The sequence below is a fragment of the Pteropus medius genome, unplaced genomic scaffold (assembly GCF_902729225.1).
Source record: "Pteropus medius unplaced genomic scaffold, Ma_sr-lr_union100, whole genome shotgun sequence".
NCBI classification, from domain to species: domain Eukaryota; kingdom Metazoa; phylum Chordata; class Mammalia; order Chiroptera; family Pteropodidae; genus Pteropus; species Pteropus medius.
The window spans coordinates 11,978,326-11,994,924 of NW_024340849.1; the positions used below are offsets into that span (position 1 = coordinate 11,978,326).

The window sequence follows — 16,599 nt, forward strand, 5'->3', positions numbered from 1 at the left end:
AGATCATTGTGAAAGATTTTTTTCCCCTACAATCTTTATTTTATAAATAATGATTTAATACTGTTACAGAATAAAAAATTAAAATATACTGTCTGAAGACCTACGCAGACTCTTTCTAATATGATTTCCACAAATCGAGACAAAAGAAAATAGTCATTTCTTTTAAAGATAATCACTGTCTGTATCAGATGATCTGTAAGAAATCTGTTAATAACTCCAAAAAGCAAATAAGCAAACACGAATGTGAAAAAGCTAACATTAAAACTGACTGATGACAGTTCTCTTCTTGTTAGCCCTAGTCCTACGTGATACATTAGTCTTTGGGCTGTCTAAGTAAGCCATACCGATAAGGCGCTGCTGGCCGGCATCATCGACTATCGAATCTGAAGGTGCGAGAACACGTGACACCATGCAGAGTCCCCATGGAGAGGTCAGGGCCCCAGTGTGAGCACGAACCACCAGGCAGCTACTGAAAGGCTCGTCTGTGTTCTCTGTCTTGGTGTTGATCCCAGTTTTGCAATTACTTGGCTCTGAGCGGATATGAAGAAAAGACATGGCTCGTGGATCGCCTCTTTCCTTCCAGAACCATCCTTCCAACTCTCCGTTTGCAGCGCCGCGAGCTGCACATTCTGGCCATTTACGTGCACCTGCTGAGTTAACGGGTTTGACGGAAGCTTCCTCCTTGCTCACACTAGGCCCCGGCTCCTCTGCCAAACCAGAGTTGATTCCCGCCCACGAACTGGGGTACGTAGGGGCTTAAAAACCCACACTCTGACCTTCAGGCAGAGCGGGGGACTCTGTGTTCTAAGGCGGCTTCTGGCACAAGGGTGAAATTCTGAAAGCAGGCCTGCACTCGTCCTGGGTCCGAAGCTTTCTCATCTATAACCTGGGTGGGAATGCATGACCTCTCTGTGACCCTCTAGTGCTATTTTACTATTCCTTATTAAGTCAGTCGTGCCAGAACGGCCTTCTATTTCCTTTGACGTCCCCACGGGTGGCATGAAAAATGATTTTCTGGTTGTTTTGGGCTTCAAAGTAATATCGACTTACAATCATGCACTAAATTCTTAAAACCTAAGAAATCTAATGTGCCTGTTGGATTCAGGAACATATTTTCCTAAAAAAATTATAAATTAATGTTGCATTCCTGGGCAAGCACCTGAAAGCCTACTCACGTGGTACAGCAGAACCACAAGACTGGCCTGAAATTCTGAAGCTTGACAGGATTTCAGTACCCATTTACTGCAGAAACCTAATCCCACAGCAAATCTGGGCCCTTCGGGTTGTAAGAGAAGCTACTTTCCTCCGCCCTCCCTCGGCCCCATGGGATCTGCACCTACGCTCCACCTGCCAGGGATGCCGGGACAGGGAGGGCATCTGGGGCACAGCAAGGGACTGAGGTCTGACAGGTAACGAGGGGAAGGGATTCGGGGACATCGATCTGGGTCTGGGGCAGGGTGCAGGGCGGGAGGCCGAGGCTTTGCCTTAAGGCTCTAGCAGCATGAAGAGAGCAAAATCCGACCTCAAGCAAGCGGGGGGGGGGGGGGAGGGCAGGACCAGGGGCTGGGAGGGGCAAACCCAGGAGGGGAAGGACCGGGGACCAGGAGGGGGGACCGGGGTTCAGACTCCCTACAGCTGCGGGGCAAGGGGACCAGGGAGAGGAGAACTGGTCTGTGACGGTGACGGAAGTCAGTCCCTGGCTGTGGGCAATGTTTTTAATAAGAATGTTCTTAAGCCAGCAAGTCCTGGTACATTCACCCACAGCAGAGGAGACAGGGCCAGGTCTCAGATCTGTTCCATCTGGCGAGGGCACAGGCCCAACATCAGGGGAGCCTCTCCCTCCTGAGACCGAGTACCATGCGAGGGATAAACAGGAAGGGCCCAGGAGGAAGTGTCTTCCTCAGTCTGCAAAGTAACAACGGCCCTGGTGGGTGACGCACTGCAAATGCCTACGTGTCTGCCAACATCTGTGTCACTCTGGTGGCCGTAAGCACCCAGCTCTAACCAGTTATTTCTTACTTGCCTGGCAGGGGACTGGCTTTGCAGAGAAGGATTCCACGGGCGCTGTGATTCGAGTGCAAAGACGCAACCTGGTACCTGTCGCACCAGCACGCTGAGTGATTTTCTCATGCCTCTTTAACGAGTCTGTGCTGGCCCCTTCCCTTTTGGCCAGTCATTCTGGCCAAAGGCTCCCATCTGCCAGGCAGCAGGGCAAAGCGGCAGGTGTAATCTTTGGTTATAAAAAGCAGCGAGTGGAACTGGCCGCACGGACGGTCCAGAGCAGCCCCGCTAACCAGTGCTCTGGTTAATTCGTTCCTCGTTACCCAGAGGCCCTGCTCTCAGAGGACTCGCGGAGGCTGGCAGGGGCCGCTTGCGTGCGCATTGCTCCAGGTTTCTGAAACTCTTACTGCAGGAAGAGCCTCTATGCCCCTGGAAGGCCACCGCTGGCTATAATCCGGCCACACCCCAAACTCATCCCAGGCAGTGGCTAGGATATACAAGCCACTCCACAGCATCCCATGACTCTGCAGGGAAATTTATGAGATCCACTAACGACTCCGAAGCGCTATTAACCACAACTGCCACACACTCTAGTTAGGCACCAGGTCCCCAGTGAAGAATAGACTACTACTCTCAACATCTTCCCCAAAGTACAAACACTCATTCATTCATTGAATGATGCCATAAACAACTTTAACCAAGACTGAAGGCCTAAATTAAAGCGATGACGGGGAGGAAGTCATATATTTGCTGTTTCGTATCTATAATGAAAGATTCAATGAAATTAAAATTAATCCGTTTTGGCAATACCAAGCTTTCCTGCTCTACCGAGTCGCTATTTCGGCATAGCGCTCGAGGCTGGACCGACTCCTGCGTCTGCCGTTTCCCAGCCACAGGACCTGGAGTGACAAGTCTGTCAAATGAGATCAGAGCCAGCACCTACCCTCATGAGCCTGTTTTATGGATAAGTGAGATGATAAACAGTGCGTGCCGCACGGCGAGCCCTCAATCAGCGTTAGCCGCCCTGTCACCGCCGTCACCACCGCGCCTTCCAAATTAGACCAAGTTACCAAAATCATCAATCAAGGGAACCCTCACAGTTCACCGGTTCAGAACATTTATACACGATCAGAGCACACGGCGCTATCTCCCCGGGCAATCTGGTATATAGGCAGACCTTCCCGATAACCGCCAGCCTGGCAGAAGCAAACGACTACGCTGACCCGAGACATTTATTTAGCCGAACGTAATTTTCAAATCCCTCATACGTGTAAAGCATATTTGTATCTCATCTTAAACCCAAAAAGACTGGAGGCTGCTTGTCACCTCACACACAGTTCCCTCTGGGTACCTACAATGCAGGATACTGTGAGGTCACTAAAACACGCGTGACTCCCATTTTTAAAAAAAAAGAAAGTTACAGCCAAGAGGGATTCAGTGTCTTCCAAATCAGCACCCATTCTTGATCCGCTAATTCAAGAAATATTTTTCAGCTTCCCACGAGCTAGGGACAAATGCCCCAAAGACGCTAGGGCTGAGAACTGAAAAGAGGAAGAAATGATCAAGTGTCTAATGGGAGCGGCACCCACCATGTACTGGTGAGTACACACGTAAAGGAAGCACATGTTGCCATGGAAACGCAGGAAGAGGACCTGGTCAGTCTGAGGGAGGGACCACGAAAGGCTTTCCACATGAGGTGATGTCTCGGCTGAGACTTAGAGGGCTAAGAGAAGTGAGCCACCCAAAAGGTGTGGGCTTTCAAGCGAATGAATGCCCCAGAGACAAGTAAGCGATGTTTAAGGCACCTCTGGTCGTGAAGTTTGTCTCACGCACATCGTCTGAGACATGGCTACAGCAAGGGGTAGATCAGAGGTGACCTAGGAAGCCAGGGGATGACCCTGAGTGCAATGGGGACATAACACTTAGCACAGTCAGAGCTGCCCTTTAAAAAACTTTTTCTGGCTGGAGTGAGAACAACCATCCGGGCAAGAACTAACAGTTGCCTGAACAAAGATAAATGGGTGGACTAAAGGGTATTGAGTGAACGGATGGGGAGAGGGCTGGGCAGAAGGAAGGCATCGCCGAGTCATACTGGACACCAAGCTTGGGCTGTAGAAGCCTGGGGAGGGCAGGGGGTGGTGTTCCTTGTTGGGCAGGCTTAAAGCTTCTCTGAGCTATCCAAGAAGCCGAAACTTGATAAGTGGTTGGATTTCAGAGACCGGAATGCAGACGAGAAACCACAGCTGGAGACAGAGATTTGGAAGTTATCTGCACATGTATACGAGAAGTGAAGTTATGAGAGTAATTGAAATTCCCCAGAGACAGGCAGTTAAATGCTTCCAGCACAGAAACCTGACGACTGTCTGGCAACCATGAGAAAACGCAGGAGCACAGCGTTCGACACTTAGGGTAGAAAATTCTTTGAGGAAGAACTGCCAATCGTGTGAAATACTGCAGTGAGGTCAATCGAGGTAAAGTCCAAAAAAATGTCCACTGGACTCAACAACGAGGTCACAAGTGAAGTGGGTTTGGTGACAAAGGCGAAGCCAAAGTCCAAAGGTGGTCAGCTGAGGGTAAAGGGGAGTGTGGCAAAGTGCAGACGGCAAGGTGCTTGCTTGGCTGTCTGAAGGGAAGAGAAAAGACAGAGCACAGAGTGTTTGAAGTCTAGGGCTTAAATGCGAGAGGGGCGACGTGAGTTTTCTGATGGGACAGAACAATGAGAATAGACACCGGTGTGTCTGTCTAGGTGGGACATCGGGAGGTGGAGGTTCCAGTCCGATTCTGCATGGCAGAACTCACGCATTCGTTTCTGACTCACGTTCAAGATTCTTTTCATTTTACCAGCTTGCAAAGGCATTTCTTCTCCCCCCCCCGCCCCACCTCCCTTTAGTTCTTTCAGGAGGCTGAGTGGACAGAACCCAAACTGTAATCTAATCTGATGTGCCTCATTCCAAAAGGCAGGGGCTCAACTTCTTCAAAGCTAATCCTAAAATCCTCCTAAGCCAAGCGTTTCCTCAGTGATGGACCACTGCATCTAACATACGTTGGCTTCAGGGCAGGCTCCGTGCTGCAGCCCAAGGCCAACAGTTTAAGTACGTGTTAAGTTTGATCTTATACTCTAGGTCCAATAATTGTCAGGGGTGCCAGACAAAGACAGCGTAAGGGGAAAACAACAAAGAAACAAAGAATTTTGAAATGTTCCAGGATGGTTCCAGAAATCTCAAATGTACAAGAAATAAACGGACTGAACTGCTAGGTAATTATGGTCTGCTCCTGTTTCGACATTTGTGAAATCCAGTTTGGGTGCCAAGAAAAGATTTCTCCTAGAATCATCACATCGGATTCTGAAAGAACTACTGGCAGGGTATTTACACTGTCAGCTTAGCAAGGACTGACCCTCAAGAACTACCGAATATTGACAACGAATATTGTGAGAAGCTACGGCCTATTTGGGGAGCCTGAAGCTGAGATGATGAAGTAAGCAATGGGCTGCTAAAGCCATATATGTTCCATAAGTAACTAATTTTTATATGAAGAGACACTGAATTCAGTAAAGTTAGACCAAATAAAATAAAAACATCTTTTTGCAGTTTGTGATCATTGTGATTGATGTTCAAAGGCAGGTTTATACCGTTTGGAGGGTTAGCTAGGTAAAACACGTTAGCTTCATGAGCAGTTCAAATAAATAGTTTGAATAAATAAATTAGATTACAAAGTAACACTTAAGCATTTCGAGGAACAAACTCTTCAAAGATATAGTATATACTAATTACACACCCATTCCTGTGCATTCTTTCCGTAGGTTCCCCAAGAATAACTATCTGGTTTTACTAGCGTAAGTTAAGGCAATAAAATGGTTTCTTTAAAAGCGCAGTGTCTCTGAAGCCACTAATCAATCTTAGTATCACCAAACATAGGACAAACCAGTATTATGTGCCTCGGGATGTGATACAAAAAGAATACAGCACCTATGATGTATACTTATCTTAAAAAAAAAAAAAACCTGAATCTAACCAAATTTCTAAGAAGTATGGGATAAAGAGAAGTAAGTCAAACAATGTCAAAAGGAAGCCACTACCCAAATCCAGAAATTTGGGGGACAATCTATAGGACATATACCCCAGTTTTTCCAACAACTCAACAGCACATTAAAAAAGAAAACTGCTATATTTTAAGAGAGATTTAAGTTACATAAGAACCAAAGGTAAAGCGGACTTTCTCTGGATTCTGACCATGACACACCAATTTTGAGATAATCATAATATTAAAAAATAATCTTGCTAGTTATATTAAGTCTAATAATGGTCATTTTTTAAAATTCCGTATTAGTTGGATATGTGTGCTTATCGTTTTAAAAAGAGAAAGAATATACATATTGCAACTCAGAAATTTCAGTGATTTTGTTACAGAACTTCTAGATATTTAAGGATGAGGTCCCTCTTCCCACTACCAAATTCAGGAAATAATCACATAAGTCATATAAACGCTACCAGCAGTTTTCAAAAATCTACTTTCTTCCTTTCCTGCTTTCTTCCTTACTTGTCACTGGGTTAAGAGGTAAATTCAAACACTGAGCTCTGGTTCACCGTTGTTCTCGGTTTCCTCGGGAACGTGGGAGATGACTCCGTGTCCGCCTTCAGGGGAGCGAGTGCAAGTGAAGGTGATTATGAGCAAAGCCGCGGAACGGAGGAGGACGGGCAAACGTCCACTTCACAGATAAACAAACTGAGGCGCAGGGACACTGAGCGATGTTTGAGGTCACCCCACTACCAATTCCCGACTGAGCCACACCCAAAACCCAGGGGCCGGAGGTCCATCAGTCCAGGGCTCTCCCTCACGCTACCGCGGCCTCCGTTCTTACCTTCCCGTGCTCCTTCCTCACGTGGGAAATGTAAACGTCCCTCTGGGTGAACAGGCGGTCACACTCCCAGCACGTCCACCCAGGACTGGCTACTTTCTTGGGTTCCACTGATTTCTTCACAGGAGATGGAGATTTCTTTTCCAGTTTCTCTTTTCCGTTCATAGATCTGGTGTCCTCTTTGTTCTGATTTGCTGAGTTTTGAGTTGTAGGCTTAATGCTCAAAGGCAGGTTTATGCCCAAGTTTGGCGGCCCTTCGATACTTTTCAATGTTCCATGCATAGACTACGTGATGAAAAGAAAAGAAATTCTATCACAAAACACACCACTGAGGGAAAGCACGTGTGGACTATCTTAATACATAACATTTTTATGTGACTTTATACTCATTCAGAAATATTTATGATACATGAAGAAAATCTAAGCAAAATGTATGCTTAAAAAAGAGAGAAGAAAGTATTATTTGGAGGTCAACTATAATCAAAAAATAAATTTAAAGAGTTAAAGAAGTATTAACTTTTATGACTGCTATTAAGATATGCATTTCTAGTTCCAAATCATTTTTAAAAACTTATTTGCTTATGCCATTTTAAAATTCTTTAAAGAAAGATTTCTGCACTAAATCCGCATTATTCCTGGCACTCTATCCTTCCCACTGTTCCACAGTGAATCCGCCCTATGACAGACCGTTTCTGGTTTCACATCTACCCAGAAACGTTTCAACAGGCTAATGTGTTGGTGGGTGTTTAAGACTATCAGCTAACTAACTGCAACAAACCTAAGACCAATACATGAATGGCAAACCTTTCTCCCTCTCCTTCATGCCTTTTGCATTCTTGGAATACCTGTAACAGTTTGGGTTCTTGCTGAGGTTTTAGGAGGTAATTGTAATCTCCCTACAGGCTATCCCAATCCATCCCTTCTCACTGACAGCACCCAGACTTGTGAACTATACACAGTGGATACTCAAAAAGCCTTTTGCAACCGCTTGGCTATTTATTCTCATTAGCCTCAACAGCTATCTTCAACTTAAAACTCTCAGGATTTCATATTCCTTTGGGGCACTTTGATTCTAAAGACAGGCTCACTTTGGTTTCTGGTCTGTGTTCTAGAAGCATGGAGTCCAAAACAAACACAAAACAAAACCAAAAAGCAAGGAAGCAAAACAGTCTGTGCCTCGATGTACAATTCATCTTTGAATAGGGTCTTTAATCGGTATTCAGGCTGGTACCAGCCTGAGTTCGTGAGCCAACAAACAGAAAGACACACTGTGACACACGGCCCCTAAGGTGCATTAGCACGTCTAGGTCTCCTCCGTCACAGATTCCCAGCTGCACCCTCCTTCCTGAGTGTTCGAGGAAGAAGCTGTTCCTTCGGCGTACTTTCCATCATACTTTCTAAAGGTCAAAGTCTTTTTGAAACAGCACCAAGAAGTGGCCAACCTTCTTCAATACTGTCTTATGCCAAAAGGGAAAAAGGAGGGTTCTATAATTTTCTTGTGAGCAGAAGTTAGAGGTCCACCCTTTTAAAAAGGCCTAAGCTGCATGTCCAATGTCCCTTTGTAAAAAGAAAATCTGGGGCGAGACGTGATATCATCACAGCCACAATGTGTGCTTTGGCTTGTCTGCCACGCAGGGCAGGGGCTTCTGTGCTTAAATGGCCTTTTTTTCTTTTTTTTAAAACAAAATCCATGTTTTTACATTTTTAACCATTTAAATCCCCCCAAAACCAAAAACCAAAACCTTCTAATAAGCTTTTCTTAAGTTTCTAGGCAAACACGTTCTTACTAACTGAAAAGTTGAAGGTAGTAAAGCATCCTTTTTATAAGAGAACATCATCGTGCTCTAGAGAAATTACAGAGCAGCAGCAAGCGATTCTGCTGTGACACGGGAGCAACAGGGTGAGTGCCGACGTGAGAATCTCTAATTTATTTTACTTTCGCACTGTAAGTAAAAGTAAGACTGTTCATTAGAAACAAATGTTTAGTAAAAAAAAATATCATTTAATTATTTTAGAATTGATTTTCCCGTAGCTCCGGTAACAATAAAGGATGACTTATTGTTGAATGACTGGAACCTGAAAGCTTACTGTAAATGTACCTGCCAGCGTGGAGCCCGAGGGCCTACACCGTGAGGAAGCACTTCGTTACCGTGTTGTGTTGTAAAGGTTCAGATGAAGAAAAACAATTCTTTCCTCCCTGGGGCCCCCGGATTTTACTGTTCCTCTCAGTCTGTTTCTTGGGTCCTTGTGTTCCTCCAAATTCACTATTAACGCAAGGAAGACCCCCAACCTCAAAGGAAGACCCCCAACCTCAAACTCCACGACCCCATTTCCAGATGTCAAGATGAGCCCCAGAAAGCAAATTCCTTAAAAGCCTCTTAAGAAGCAACTTTTCTTTCGCCCCCACTCCCCGCCACATATAGTATGTTAAAATATTTGGGTCTAATTCCCTAAATGTCCTTACATTTTTAGAAGCGCTTTTTAGTTTTTCCTATTTCGTTCATTAAATATTTACTGTGAAGATAATTTTGTTAATTTTAGAAAAAAAATCTTTGAAATACTTTAAGAGGATTTTATTGTATTTAAAGTGAGAACGATGAAGCCGACCTGCCATGCATCTGACTGACCCTAATAATGCCACACAGCCACTACCTCCACCTGGCCTCTAACGTGAAGACTCCGAGGGATGGGAAGGCCTCTGAGACAGGAGGTCACGCCACGTGGGCTCACATCCACGCAACAGGAAATTCCAAGATTCATAGTCCATTCGCGTAACTAAGAGGACACTAGACCTGATTTGCTCTTTAAACTGACCTTTTTTGTGTAATATATTAAAAAAAAAAAAAAGAAAGAAAGAAAAAACTAAGAGAAAGAGATTGACTTCATGATACTATTGGGTCTGTTGTTTCTCTTTTTAAAAAAGTTAAATCACTTTAATCTCTGAGAGCTGATGGATATTATCTCCTAATCGCACAGGAATAAAACTGTTTCACCTATCACAGTGGACAGGTAAGAGGCCAGACTAAGCTGCCCTTAGTGAGCTTAAAAGGCTCGAGAGAGATTTAAGTGCCCCCTTTAGGGTTGGCAAATGCATGATCCAAACTGGACATTTACTCATGTCATTAATTGAATACCCACCCACCAGACATTGTGCTGTATCTGGTCATCTCATAGTCAATTTACATGCAATCTTGATAGAAGGAAAAAAAAAAAGACCAAAATATCCAGGGGCATCCATTAGAATGCAAACTTAACTGCTTAAGTAATTTTAAGGGAAAACCTTTGTTTTTCTAAATACACCAACATTTATACAAATTACACAATTTTTCAGAGTTCTTGTCTATGTCTAAATCCTATACAATAGCAAGTTCTCAAAAATGTTAACTTCAAAGTCATTATTTTCCCAGGGAGAAAAAAAGAACGCTTTATTATTCTTCTAATATCAGTGCATGCACTTGTTACTTTGCATTCATCTTTCATGGTATGCAGATGAGGACGCGGGAATAAAAAGCATCCCTTGGTCGAGTGAACATATGATGTCAGCATGTTGTGAACTGCTCCTCGCTCACCATTTGCATCTATCCCTTCCCTCGACAGTGCACATGCTTTATCGTAATCTGCAGCTCAGCCTTGATTCGGCACCAATGAACAGATCTGCAATTCACGTAAAGGACAGGAGAGACGCGCACACACCTTGATATGGTCCATCATGAGTTGCTTCTGTGCATATAAAAGAGAACAGTCTGGACACTTGAAAACAGACACCTTCTGGTTTTCGATGTGTTGGTCAAAGTGGCGATACAGCAGAGTTTGCAGGGTAAATACAGTGTCGCACATGGAACACTTATATATTATTCTAAAACAGAGGAGTACATGGAAATGTCAGTCAGCCCTCATCTCTCAAGCCAAAGAAACTGCTACTAACTTCTCATCGCTCAAGAACTCAGGAGGCAGAAGCAGTGAGAACACATAAACACAATTAAAAGAAACAAACTTTTGAAGGCAACTGGTATCACTCAAGTGTAGGTCGGTCTTAACATTTTGGGTAAAGATACATTCAACCAAATTTGCTTCGAAGTCTAAATTAATGACTATTTTATGACTTACAGATTTACAACTGACACATGTTTTTTATAAGGTTTTCACTCATTAGTTACTTTAACACTAGCAAAAGCACCCTTGATTTTTTTCTTTGTTTTCAAGGGTTCTTTTTTTTAAGATCAGACAAGGAACACAGCTCAATGGTGGTACCCTAACTTGAAAAAGATTTTGATTAATGAACTAAGTAAGCCAGCTCAACTCCCATAACTGCACAAACTGTTACTTGTTCCAAGTTATCTTTTAGACTTAGCAATTTTACACTTGAACGTCATTCTATTCTTAACACAGAAAGTCCCACAGAGAAGCAAATCCACACTTCAACACCTGAATGTCCACTGTGCTTTAAATGGTTTAAAATACTGTCCACTGCAAACCATTTTGGGACCTCATACTACCAAGCAGCCCCCTTAAATTAATTTCACAAATTGGAACCTTCAGAAGACAATCCCTTGGATCCATCGACACCTTCCACTAAGGAGAGTCTGGAGAAGCGAAGTTCCTCAACTCCCCGCTACGGCCTTCGCCCCCAGGGAATGTGACAGGCCATGGTGAGCATACCTGCCCACAGTAGGGCACCCTTTCTTCGGTAACTATTCCAGGTTGTCCTGGTCCTTAGGGGAGGCCCTACAAGACCTGAGTGTCCTTTGAAGAATGATGAGAATAGGCACAAAGAATCCTAGGAAGCAGCTTAGGAAAATTGCAGAGAAACACTAACTGAAGATGAAAGTCAGAAATGGAAAAAAAGGCAACACTGAGGTTTCATTTGATGTTTCTGTGGCAAAGCTAAAGAAAAGGAAAGCCTCTTGAACCCACTTATCTTTCCTCCTGGGGTTGTAAGAGAACACTTCTCATGCATCTTCAAACCTCACTGCATTTCACTGTCGAAAAATTACGTATTTAATTTTTTTTCCCCACATGAGATCTATAAATTTAATTGGAGTGAGGACACATGTTTTTACAAGGTCTTGACATGTTACTTAGGCACACAGCACAAGCACTATTGATTGGGGCGGGAGTATTCTTTAAGGTCAGACAAAGGTTTTACAGGACTTCACCAGACAGCTAAAAGGTGGACAATAATGGTGTGTCATCGTTAACTTTACCAGGTATGGCAAAGATATTCATTTCCTCACTGTTTTAAATAGCTTAGATTTGTAAATATTCTCTCGATATAAGTAATTAAATAAGAGCAGCTCTGTAAAAAAAATTTTAAGATGTTGCAGACACATACCAATGACATGAAAAGATTTTCATGAAAATTAAAACCACAGGAAATAAGACAGTATGTATGATGCAATTACATTTTTTAAAGGGAGTGGGGGAAAAAATAACAGACTCGTAACTCGTTATCTCTGCTGAATGATCATATGTGTATTCCCTTCATTGTTTTGCTCGTCTATATTTCCTGATTTTTCTGTAATTAGCACACAATATTACGACAAAAGAACAGCTTCTAGAAAAGAACTAAGATTTACTAGCTGTGCCAAAAATTTTCTCAGGATTCTGTTCTTACATTTTCAGAAATAACTATTTCATGAAAAATGGCATGGCTCATTTTATTCATGCTACATTGCTTTGGAGTAGGGTTTTGTTTGTTTTGAGTTGCTGCCTTCTACTTAAATAGCAAAGAAAGCACAGAGAATCTACTTACTTAGGCATTTTTCTGAGGAACGGGTTGTTAGTATAATATCAGAATTCTGCCCCATGAACTAACAACTATAAAGGGGGAACAGTGACTTTTACAGGGAATGGGGGGACACCAACTGGACTAGATGGTGGAGGTTAGTCACATCACTCCTACAAGGACAGGTAAGCATTACGTGTCCCCAACGTGACGTGATGAGAACATTCTGGCCAAGAGTGCCACTTACGGCAACCAAAACCCTCCCAGACCAAGGGCTAACCCTGAAATGGATGTAAAAACAAAGGAATAAAAGGGTTCTAAGCTCTGACATCACAAACCTCCTCCATCGCCACTGGCCGAACCTAACCAGGTGTAATGCACCATCCCGAGCATCGTACCATCCCCGCACCTGCATTAGGTGAATTCACCCTACCAGCCAGTTCACAGAGGGGACCCTGAGACTCGGATGGGAGAATCTGCTTCACGTGTGTCAATCCCGGGGCCATGGTTCAAATTCAGTTTCGTCCAACTCCAAACTCCTCCACTGTGCTGCGACTATAATTCCACGCGTATTTTAGTTCTTAGGCACTTGTTCAAAATCTGTCTCTGATACAATTCTTAACTTTGGAGTTCTCATGTATCCACTTATATACGTTTAGAAGTGGCAAATGAAAGGCACAAAGCATCAAAAGAAACTGCTATTTACCAGATGTCAAGGAAAATACAGAAATAGACACGAGACTGTATCATCATAAAATCCAGTCATGGACATTGAAAATGATCTCAAATGACCCAAAAAAGACTAAAGGGTGTTCAAAGCTTCCTTTTACACGGCAGGGAGACATGCCCGACCAGACACTGGAAAACAAGGAACAAAGCACTAGAACAGGCCGAGTACCTAGCGACACTACATAAACCTTCATTAAAAAAAAATCTGGTGCCGTGCTTTTCAAATTGAGGAGGGGGACTACAGGGTTTTATGGGTATATTTTCAGACTTCTATCTATTCCCTAAAGAAGATAGGGGGATTTTTATGTTAATCTTTAAAAATTAATATAAATCATTTGCATAACTTTTACTCATTTACATAAAACCACTGCTAGGAGATTTCAGTGCCTGAGATTCCACTACAGTGGGGGCTACTGATTTATTTCAGGCTCATATAAACAGAACAGAGATGGATTTAATGTCAAAAGGAAGCTTTTGGGTCAAATGTAGGCCAAACAGCCTTCCGGCGTGGTGCAGGAAGGGTTTATAGGAGGTAGATCAGGGAAGGGGCAGGAAAGAGTAATCTCAAGGCATACTGCAGCTCAGCGTGTGACAAACCACAGAGCCCGAGGAGCAGCACCTGGTGCTACAGCCAGGCCTCGGTTTAGCCCAGCACCGGTCATCACCCCGAATCAATATTGTTAACTTAAAGCTCACTGATTTGGGAGTTTCGTTGCAGTGTATTTGTAAATTTGTTTTATAGTTTAAAATGCAGTAATTGATGCCCATCTTTAGGCTTGGCACTCATTAAAGAATCATTGTCGTAAAACAACATGTTAAGAAAATATTGGAATAATGTTTTCTTACACATTATTCAAATTTGAGGAATATTGTTTTAGCTTATTTTAATCATTTGCTGCCCTGTATTTCCAGGTAACAACTAATGTTCCAGGTTTCATGCACATTTCAGTGAATAAAGTTTTTTTATTTGAATAAAGGAATCAATCAAAACTATGTTCACTGGCGGGGAAGATAATGCTGGTGTCCAGGAGCCTGACGGCCACAAATACCAAAGACTGTTCAATGTCATTCGTTGGAATCGACACACCAAGCTGTGTATTGATCCTTTAATGTATAATCTGTCTCATTTTGAGGATCTACAAAGATCAGAGTGAAGGTCCTATTAAAATAAAACTTCATTTTATCACAGTCTTTTAGTAAACAGTCACTTCTGTAGTGTTTAGTCAATAACATTTCCCCAAAACTAAATGTTACAACAAAAGCCAGACAATATAACATGGCATATCTGCATATCTTCTCCCTAATACTTCCTTGATTATGGAGTGATGGGCAAAAACACTCCACTAGATTTGAGGCTGCAAATCTTATCATAATTATCAAATCCTACAGTGCCATAAATAATACAGGGGAAAAAGTGAACATGACCATTAGTATTTAATCCAGTGCTGTTATGTGCACAAAATCAGAGGGGGTGGGGAGGACATGGGAAGAAACTAATGGCACAGAGCCCCTCCACGCTCCAGATGTGGGGCCTGTGTGCTCGGCATTTGAAGCACATCATCTCGTTTCATCCTCACACAAACCCAGGGACATAAGCATTACCCTCGCTTTACAGGGGAGAAGACGAATTCTAAGACAGAGTGAGTGACAGTCCAAGTTCGCACAGCCGGTGGGTGGGCGTAGGATTCTGACTCCGTGCCCACACTTACTCCCCTTCACTAAGCTCCCCCTATTGTGGACAAGCAGCCCCCTAATTGTCTGCTGAAGCACTGCTTCATTATTAAAGGCACAAAAAAAGCAAAAATTGACAATGTTAAGAGCGAGATTAAGGCAAAAGTGAAATACACCTTTACTAATACTGGCTATAAAGTTAATTCAGTAACCAGTAACCATTCTGAAATTGACTTCATCTTATGTTACTGTGAAAAATGGATCCTACAAGAAAGAAGCTACGGAAAAATGGAAAGATGACCGTTGTTTAGTTTTCCGAGAACTTGTTAAAATCATCATAAGAAAAAGAATAAAATTTATAAATATTCACTTGTTTACTAAAAACTGATGACAAGAGCAATAATAATAAGTGACACTTGGGGACAAAGACTTCCCCCGGAAAGAACCTAAAGGTTCAGGGAGCTCTGAGCTCCGAGGTGTGGGCTGCACTGCAGGAGCGTCAGAATCTACACGGGGGGCACCACTTTTCCCATCTTCGATTTTCCACAGAAAATCCACAGAACTACTACCTCCTCAAAATTAGGAATAAAGCAGCGGAGTAGAGGTCAAATGGAGCATGACTTACTTTGGTTCTCCTATCTTGATGCCGGGATGCTGTGTGTAGGCGTGGGAATGTGTGCTTGGGGCAGACTTAAACGCCATTGGACAAATAGGACACTTGTAGAAGACTTCACAGTGAGAACCTTGAATGTGAGACTTCAGTGCGGCCACATCAGAGTACACAACATTGCAATGTACACATCTGTTAGAAAAATAAATACGCAGTCGTTAGAACGAGACCATTACGCACGTGTAACTTAACTGTGTAAAATGAACGCATTGTAACGGCCTTTTGAGGTTTCTAATAGCTTTTTGGAAGTGCGCTTCATTTTTTCCCATTTTTATATGATAAGAAGGAAGATCATGAAGAAGAAGAAAAAGAAAATTGAAATGGTCTAGACTTTGAGCATCTTAAAGATTCTCGGAATGGATGCCCAGACTGGGGTGAGAACAAAGGAGCATAGGGACCATATCGAGGCCTGGAACACAGCAAGACCCTGTGACTCCTGGCTTTGCAGAAGACTCCCATCCGCTGAATCCTGACATCAGGGCCCTGTGGTTCCTAGCCGTCCCCTCTACCCAATGTCATCTCCAGTGGAAGATCTGCACTATCTAACCCTACATGCCATCAAGAGAGGCACACAGAGGAATGAGTAAGCGTGGGCTCCCAAGCCGTGGCCACTGTTTCCTGGTATACACTGATGTGGTTAATATAGCTGGAGGTTTGGGGGCCCATCAGGTAGAGAAGGTCACCCACCTAGATTGTGTGTCTCCTGGAAAATAAATTCAAGTACACTTATATTTGTTTAAGAAATGACACAAATTGTAAACTTCTGAACAATCAACATTTCTAAATACAACTGCCTCTCTAGCTAACCTCTTCCTGACTTTCTAATAATTTGATTCTCTCATTCCTTGTTCACATCTGGCCCTACAGAAACAAACTTTAAAACTTCGATGCACTTCTCCCCGACCGCACCCTTCTCACTCAAGGACCCTCGGCGACACTGACGAC

General features: G+C 43.3%; 1 protein-coding gene across 13 annotated transcripts in view; it reads right to left on the reverse strand.

Annotated features, from left to right (window-relative positions):
* ZNF532 (zinc finger protein 532) overlaps window positions 1-16,599 on the reverse strand; it is a 90,241-nt gene that overhangs the window by 16,615 nt on the left and 57,027 nt on the right. For all 13 annotated transcript variants that reach the window (XM_039840591.1, XM_039840571.1, XM_039840544.1 and 10 more), the window contains 3 exons: window positions 15,610-15,786; window positions 10,553-10,715; window positions 6,863-7,144 (listed from right to left, as the gene is read on the reverse strand). In XM_039840591.1, coding sequence (XP_039696525.1) covers window positions 6,863-7,144; window positions 10,553-10,715; window positions 15,610-15,786 — 622 coding nt within the window. The remainder of the gene's footprint in view (window positions 1-6,862; window positions 7,145-10,552; window positions 10,716-15,609; window positions 15,787-16,599) is intronic.